The sequence below is a fragment of the Aplysia californica genome, unplaced genomic scaffold (assembly GCF_000002075.1).
Source record: "Aplysia californica isolate F4 #8 unplaced genomic scaffold, AplCal3.0 scaffold00203, whole genome shotgun sequence".
In the NCBI taxonomy this organism is placed as follows: Eukaryota; Metazoa; Mollusca; class Gastropoda; order Aplysiida; family Aplysiidae; genus Aplysia; species Aplysia californica.
The window spans coordinates 864,752-873,684 of NW_004797473.1; the positions used below are offsets into that span (position 1 = coordinate 864,752).

Here is an 8,933-nt window from a genome sequence, read left to right on the forward strand (position 1 = left end):
ACACTTCTTGAGGAGATGTTTGGTATAATTAAAAATAATCATAGCTGGTGTAGACAGTTGGTAAAAAAGTAAATAAATAGGCCTAAATAAAATACCCAGATAGATGTGACTGTTTGTAAAAGAAAAAGTAAACATTATAAATAAAAATTCGTAAAAAGAATTTATTGCAAAGTAATATTTATTTTAGGTTTCAAGGGAAGGAATTCTTGTATTATTTTTAATTGCATTAGTAATAGACATTGTTATTTCCCATTAATTGTCAAAACTCGAGGTTGGCAAATAAATCACTGTTAGGAGACGTTTGGATTACCCCCCTCCCCCAAAGAAAATTATTTTTTTTTAAATAAAAAAATGTCAGGCATTCGTCAAACTAATTAAAGCAGAGAAATCGGCATTTTTCTGGCAGTTGGACAATTTGTAAATAATATTTTTTTAATGTTCTTTTTTTTTATTCAGAACTTTTAATGTCCTTTTAAAACAACATTTGTGTGTAGATTTTAACAGGGATAGAACGCAGTTGGAACAGCTAGAAGAGAAGGCTGGATTAACTTTTTTTTTTGAAAACACAGCTAGGCTGGTTGCTTAAAAAAACCCAACCCACTGCTAGACGGGGCTAGACGAGACGTTTCGCTAACCAATAAATAAATAAATAAATAAATAACAATGTAGAGGAAACAATTGGTTTTAAAAGAAATGAAGCTAGTGAAGACGGTTGGTGAAAAAGAACAGCTAGAGGAGACGGTTGGTAAAAGAAAAACAAACATGCACAGAAGAAACGGTTGTTGAAGAAAAAAATACTCAGCTAGACGAGCCGTTTAGTAAAAAAATAAAAAATAAATTTAAAAAAAAGAAAAAAAAGAAAAGAAAAAGCACATAGAGGAGACGATTAGGGAAAAAAACTGCAGCGAGTGCAGACGGTTGGTAAAAAGACAAGAAAAAATTACTGCTAGTAATAGTGGAGACGGTTGGCAAAAAAAGAAAAAAAAAAGATAAAACTAGTGGAGACAGAAGGTGAAAAAAAAGCTCCTGGAGACAATTAGTTAAAAAAGATAATCAGAACTAATGGAGACTGTTGAAAAAAGAATATAAAAAGATTAACACATCTAGTTGACACGGTTGTAAGAAATATAAAGATTTTTTAAAAAGAACACGGTCTACTGGAGTCGGTTGGTTTTTAAAAAAAGTTATCACAGCTCGTGGAGATGGTTGGGAAAAAATTAACAAAATAAATAACGCATCTGTGTGTTGGAGACAGTTTTTAAAAAAATGAAATAAATAACACATCTAGTTGAGACTTTTAGTTAAAAAATAAAATAATAACATATAAGTGCCGATGGTTTGTCAAAAAATAAAATTATAAAATAAAGAGCACATCTAATGGAGACGGATGATGAAATAAAATAAAAATAAAATAAAATAACGCATCTAGTGGAGATGGTTGGTAAATAGAAAATTATAAGGGATAGTGAAGACAGTTGGTAAAGTATAAAATAATCAAGGAAATAACAAACCAAGTGGAGATGGTTGATACAGAGTAAAATAAAATGAAAAGCACGTCTACTTGAAACAGTTGGTTAAAAAAAAGAAGAAAAAATAATACATCTAGTGGAGATGATTGATTACAAATAAAATAATAAGATAAATAACACATCTTGTGGAGACGGGTGATAAAATGAAAAGAAAAAATAAATAAATAGGCCTAACATTTCTAGTGGAGATGGTTGGTAAAAAAAATATATTACTGGAGCTAGTGGAGACGGTTGGTAAAATGGGAAATTATTAACAAATAACACATCTAGTGGAGATGGTTAATCTGAAAACATGAAATAATCAAACAAATAACACTTCAAGTTGTTAAAAATAAGGAATGAAAACATTGTTTGGAGACGTTTGGTTTATTTTTATAAATAAATAAAAGTCTGATGTATCGTGGTAAAATCAGGCGTTTGTCAAAATAATGAAATCAAAGAAACAAACCGTTTTCTGGCTGTTGGGATAAGTAGTCTTCGGCCACCACCCGGGCAAAATTCAACATTTCCTAACAACTGAAAAATTAATGTTTAATGTATCCCGCGCGCTCGTATGACCTTATACAGTTGCAAGCGCCGTAAAATACTTACCAAAAACACCTATGAGGCAACTATGATGAGTTTCTGACAAACTGTCTTGATTGAACCAACTATAGCCGGTATAAAGGCCACAGCTCTTTCTCCCATTCCGGACCAAAAGTCTGGAACAAGGTATCCCAGAAAACCCGGGAAGCCAAGTCTTTGAATACTTTCAAAAAAAATTTGAAACATCATTTATTACTACAGGAGTATAGTAGTCCTTGCTACAGGCTTATCTATACAACATCTGATTCTATATTTTACAACTACAGCTGTGTGAGAGTGAAAGAGAGAGAACGAGAGAGAGAGAGAGAGAGAGAGAGAGAGAGAGAGAGAGAGAGAGAGAGAGACCGAGAGAGAGAGAGACCGAGAGAGAGAGAGAGAGAAAGAGAGAGACTGCTAGATCGCTGTAATACCTTTGAATACTTCTGGTGCCATTTTGAAGTGGGACATTTTAAGTAGTAACTGTGATTTTTTCTAGTGACTGTTTACGTTATTTTATTTCATCCTCATTTATAAGACTATTTACATGAATTGTTTTCTATACACACCAGCCACTGCCTACATTCCTGTCTTGACGAACCTATACATTGACATTATATTTATGTCATTTTATGAGCCGTTGGGAATAAATGGCGCTTGCATCTTTAAGCCATCATGGGATGTTTATGTTTTGTAAAGCGGACTGAGCATTGTAATTTACGGAAATGTGTTGTATATATGCCATGTATTATAAATATTGTATCCCTCTCAGCCAGCGTTGGCCCGGGCAGGCAGGGTCATTAAGCCTGCCTACTGAATTATTCAAATTATATATATTGGAGGTGTAGAAACACTTACATAATAGTACAATACAGTATGTCCTAACTATCAGGGTTGGCGGGACTAATGTAATGTGTCGTGGCCTAGAGGTTAGGCTCTCAGACTGGCAACCGTAAGGTCGTGGGTTCGAATCCCCTCAGGGGCTCGACGTTGTGTCCAGGGTGACATGGGTGACATGGGTGACATGGGTTCGTATGAGAGGACAGAAAAAGTTTTTTTTAAAATAGTAAGCGGTATGATGATCTGAGACTTCTGCTATGGCCAACCAATTTGATTAATTCTGGTAGAGAAGAATTTGCACCCGTACAGACAGTTCAGTGAGTCGGCAAAAATGCATCAGACTATAAAGCCTCGCATGACACATTATGTGACCCAGCGACAAAGTGTGTCCAATGTACTATTATAGTTTAGCGCTCATGGGCGTGTCCGAAGTCTCCCCGTGTCCGACGCTTCCCCCGCTTCCCCCGCTCTCCCTTAATTTAATCATTAGTGATAATATCAAATTTCTTTTTGTTATAGACACAAGACTATAATAACATTTTGAAATTTTGATACAATAATGCATTAAGCCGAGTCTTGTCATGCTTCACCCGAAAGGTGATTAATTTTTCACCTGGACCATTTACACTCTTACATGTATTAGATATCTAGAAAATGGTGACCTAGCTGGTCCTACAACGTTGTAACCTTGCGCAAACTCACCGTTTGTTGAGACTTTGACTGGTGTGTAATGGTGAATGTGTTATTACTTGAGTGTTCAATTCTAACACTCAGGATGAACGAAGTTGATCTTTTAACAAACAAAGATTTAGTTCTAGATTTTAGTGATATCGGTAGTCTAGTGATAAGCTATCAGACTAGTGATCGTCAGGTTGCAGGTTAAAATTCGGGGGTTCGGGCTTCAGATCCGACGCTGTGTCCTTGGGAAAGGCGCATTACACTAATGTTCCTCCCTTCACTTATAATATAGATTGTAAAGCACATAGAGTTTGCTGTTGAGCGGACATTTGCGCTAAACAGATACAATCTATTGTTATATGTTATCATTATTTTCTATTATTATTATCTATTATCTATTATCTATTATTATTATTATTATTATTATTATTATTATTATTATTATTATTATTATTATTATTATTATTAATATTATTATTATTATTATTATTATTATTATTATTATTATTATTATTATTCAATCGAAGTGACAAAAAGAAAATGAAAATAAAAGTATTAGGTCCTCACCAACCCAAGTATATTAAAATCATACGGCATCTAATATACTAGCGTGCAACTAAGTGCTACCCGATCTTCGACCTTCGATCGTCTAAGTCTAAATTAATTTTTGCGTACCCTATTTTTCTCCCCACGAGCCGCCCCTGGCTGACATGTAAATGGTTGAAGTCGAAACGTCCTATTTCCGGGCCAGGTCACCGTAGGTTTGTAATAAATGTTCTAGACTGCTTTGTCTACATAGAATCTACTCGCCGTCGGTTGCCATTCGACAACAACTTTCTGGACGTTAGGCTGCGCTAGTGCCGGTTACTGCTTGTGTTAGTGACTCTTGCTAAAGTCCACTGTCCGTTCCAGTCGTTTACCAAGTTTTAATCCAAAAGTTTAGGATTCTTTTCCTGCATTTTCTTGTGTGAAATGGCGCAGTCAAGCTTTCTCCTACGACAGGCAAAACCTGAAGACTGTGACGAAATTATGAGGCTTATTGTTGTAAGTAGGCCTAGATATTATGAAATGAAGCTCTTCAAATTCTCTGATTTTTTTCAGACCTTCAATCTTGAATCTTGAGTGGATTAATCCAGTTTATAATTTTGATGCCATGATGAATGCAGTCTCTGGGGCGCTTGAATAGACAGGATTTTAAGGGCCTTGAGCATCTTGCTCTCGTTGGCAAAATTGAAGGCAAAAGAAAAAAGAGCAACTAACTTGGAGAGTCTAAGAAACTTAAACCTAAACAGATGAGATAAAAGGTCTGGATAATGTAGCTTTTTAGCGAACATCCGAGCAAAGGAATGAACGGAGAATGTGGGCGATGATTGCTGATGCCTGTCATTTGGTGATTTTGATTATATTATGATTTGTTGGTCCATGCTTTTTATAAACTGTCCTAATAGTTCCGGATTGTAATGAAATGTCTTGTCTAGGCTACACTGTACTTTAATTTACACAATGTGTTTTTTGCCAACAGGAACTTGCTGACTTTGGGAAGATGGCACACCTAGTCCACATAACTGCTGACAGTAGGCTACGTCCTTTGGAGTTTGCTCTTTTATTTTTTCCTTCTCTCTGTTATGCTTGGTTAATTGTTTTTACTTCTTATACACAGTTTTGAACCGTTTTTTGGGATCACAACTTGCGCAGAATTCAAATTGCTAAGAATAGGCCTACCTTATCATCTTTTCTCCCTTCAATAATCTGTCATGCCATAGCCAATTAACAGTGTATATTGAATATATTGAAATACAAAAAGAATGATACGGAAAGAAAATTTTGGAGCCATAACCCTGGAGTTGTTGAGAATGTATGAAAATATAGATCCCATATTGCACACTAAGTTTAATCTTTGATATTTTTCCTGATCCTGTTTGAAGTACCGTTTAGGAAGTTCCGGTTTACATTTTTTTGCTTTGTTCTTGCAAAACAGTAATCCCAATAGCTTTGTTTCCCCAAAGAATGTATTTTTTCCCCTCACTATCCCTGTTTTTTCTTTTATACAAAGAATATAATTATTTACTTTGCTTTCTTTTCCATTCAGCTCTGAGGAAGGACATGTTTGCAGAAAAATCTCTCTGTTCTTCCATTGTTGCTGAGCTGGCTGGTTCAGGTCAGTATGTCGAGGTTACGTTTCTTTCACTGCAATATACATGTATGTCAAGTGATGGGAAAAAAAGGAAAAGAAAAGACGCTTCATTTCAATCCACTCCAGTGGGAAATTAAGGTTACAATGACATTAATGTTGTATATATATATATTTTTTATTTTTTTAAACGTATGTCTGGCACCAAGGTGGAATCAGACACTCATCAATATACATGTAATGAAATCGACGAAACCAACAATTTTTTCAGGTCAGTGGGCAATTTTTATTGAATTTAATTTTTTTGGCTCAACATTTTTTTTATGTCTATTGAAAAACACATTTCGTTGTGGCTTTTACTGAAAGCTTTGATTAAAGACCCCCCTCCTGAGTAAATGTTTAGTTTCCATGGACACTGAAACTTTGGATTCACCACACTTTGGCTGCCATTTTTTTGCTTACTTTATCGCTGAACTCTGACACAATGCGCCCATTCTGGACAAGTATCTGGACTTTTACTTCTATTCAAGATAGATGTGTATTCTTTTCATCAAGAGCAAGACAAATGAACAAGCTTTAAGATGATACCATGCCAAAAACTGCCATTTTATAGCAGGTTTTGTTTGTCATGCAGAACCCAGGCAGCTGATTGGCTACTCGTTGTTTTTCCCGATCTATTCTACCTTGGACGGAATGTCCATGTACCTGGAAGACATTTACGTCACTCCGTCGCAGAGAGGGCAGGGTCTGGGGAAGAAAATGTTGCTACATGTCACGAAGGTATGACCTAAGATGTTCTTTGTGAAAATGCTAGGGGGTGAATTGAGTAGCTCTCACTTCTCCTAATATTTTTATAGCTTTGAAAATCTAAAGGGGAGAGGGAGTAGTGAGATGATTATAAAGTCATTTCTCATGTCTTTTTAAGGGGTGGGGAGGGGGGTGATTATTTTTCAACTATTTCTTTTATTTTAAAAAAAAAATTTAAAGGAGGGGGAGAGGTGTGACAATTTCTCTTCTTTTTTGTGTTCAAAGGGGCAAGGATAATTTCTTCTTTTGCATTAGTGTCACTGACCATGTCTTTATCTTTGGGATGAGTCTCATTTTTTACTCATTTCCCCAACTCATCTGCCACTCCTAAGAAAGCAGTTTGTAAAATTTGTGTTGTCGTGGAGCCGTTTGGCTCCGTCTCACATTCCTAGCGAAATGACATTTTTCTCCTCTCTGTACGTTTACACCTGAGAGATGGCCATTTTAAAGTGCCTTGGAATATAATATACAGCTCAGTGTTGCAATATTACAGTTCAGCGAAGATAATCATTTGAGCAGAAAAAAAATGTTTAAAAAGAAAAAAGAGCATTCATCGATGCTGGGAAGTTTCTCAAAAAGATTAACCATCAGAACCAGTAAATTGTAAGTACCTATTGTTTCGCAATTTAAAAGAAAAGACGTGCTGAATCTTTGTAGGATAGCTTCTGAAAAAGATTTATTCTTATTAAGTTCATGAACTGTCCTGATTTTTCATACCTCCACGACTTTTTCTCAATGTAAGTACAAAAATGGCAAAAAGTTGCACAAAAGTTGCTATTAATTTTTCAAGCTTTCAACTCTCTGCGACGACGTATATAGCAATATGTTGATAGAGATAACTTCATCTAAAACACCAGAATTTCTTGTGCTCTGTTTTAAGCATCCATAATATCATTTGCAGCCACACAGAGTGTGTAGTTTTAGTAGAGGTTTTACGGCGATCGCAATTGTAATGTATAAGGTCATATGAGCGCCAGAAGATAAGAAATGTTACAAGAGAGTAACAAACATAAATAAGAAGGGGAGATTAAGACTGATAGATGTTTCACAGGAAAGAAGAAGCACACCACATCAGAGCACCCGCCAACCATCCACATACAGAGTGTAAAAACGTGAACAATAAAAGTATCACAACAGAATGAAATCAAAATTAGAACTGCAAATAAACAACCACAAAAATTAACAAATAAGGGCGTGTGTCAACAACCCATCCATAGACTGGCCGTGTTAACCCTAAACGTGGGTAATATTATTCAAGAAAAAGCACAGGATATTAGATATTAGATGTAAATTCTGGAATCACACACAAGGGGCCTACCAGTGTCAGTATTCGTTTTTGGTGGCGACACGCAGCAACATAACTATAACACATTTTTAAAAAAAGATAGGAAGAACATTACGCTATATAAACACACACACACACACACACACACACACACACACACACACACACACACACAAGGAAAAACAACACATCGGAACAATAAAGAGAAAAAGAAATTAAAAGACCAACAAAATAAAACACAACAAAGAGGGAAACATGAAAGAGAAACAGCAATATAAATAGTATGCAATGTAGCCTACTTATATTCTTCACATGAAAATTACAAATCAACGTAGTGTTAACAAGTGAGAAAGAGACGAAGAGAAGCGAAAGTGAAAATAAACTTTCTTTCTAAAAAAGTGAAGAGGTTTGGTTTCTTTTTTTTTCACGAATATTATTCCAAGTTTTTAATTTATTTTTTAAAAATGTATTTTTTCTTCCCGGCGGAGTTTTTTGTTGGAAAAATGCAAAAATCGCGGCCGCGATTCGCGGACCAAAAAGGGCCAAAAATCGCCTGCGCGTTTTGCGGGTCGCGGCCGCGACAAACGCAGATGCTAGGTAAGTGAATATCCCGTAACTCATTTTTTTCATTCCTCGGTATCTCCACAGGCTGCTTTTGATCTGAATTGTCAACGTTTGCATCTAGCTGTGCTGAACTGGAATAAGTTTGCCAAAGATTTCTATATTCGTTGTGGTCTCATCGATGTGACGGAAACTGAGGACTGGCATCTGATGAGGATGAAGAGGAAAGAGATAGAGAACTTTGTAAAAGATCCCAAAGTCAAAGACTAGCAGCTTCCATTTGACTTGTTTTATGTCAAGCAGAACTCTAGAGCTGTTAATTGATACCGCATATAATGTGCTTACATCAGCAATTATTTTTACACGCAGGATTGCTTCAAACAATTCGTCGCCTGTCACACGAAAGGGCATATCCCTGTTTTCTTACTTTTTCAGAACGATTTAAAGATTTTCAGACTTTGGTTGCTTCATCCTTTTCCCTTGTCATTTTAGTAAACTGCATCCTACCATCGGGATATTTGGATATTGTGGGCATGATCAG

General features: G+C 35.9%; 1 protein-coding gene across 1 annotated transcript; it reads left to right on the top strand.

The window, feature by feature from the left end:
* The first annotated feature begins 4,580 nt into the window (after window positions 1-4,580).
* Window positions 4,581-8,662, top strand: LOC101863514 (diamine acetyltransferase 2-like). The gene is made up of 5 exons (XM_005099145.1): window positions 4,581-4,652; window positions 5,131-5,182; window positions 5,698-5,766; window positions 6,374-6,519; window positions 8,480-8,662. The coding sequence occupies exons 1-5, from the start codon at window positions 4,581-4,583 to the stop codon at window positions 8,660-8,662; spliced, it is 522 nt and encodes a 173-aa protein (XP_005099202.1).
* Window positions 8,663-8,933: the final 271 nt, after the last annotated feature.

Coding starts and splice junctions, on each gene's coding strand:
- LOC101863514 (XM_005099145.1), top strand. CDS start 4,581: ATGGCGCAGTCAAGCTTTCTCCTACGACAGGCAAAACCTGAAGACTGT. Junction 4,653..5,130: donor AAATTATGAGGCTTATTGTT/GTAAGTAGGCCT, acceptor TTTTGCCAACAG/GAACTTGCTGACTTTGGGAA. Junction 5,767..6,373: donor TGCTGAGCTGGCTGGTTCAG/GTCAGTATGTCG, acceptor TTTGTCATGCAG/AACCCAGGCAGCTGATTGGC.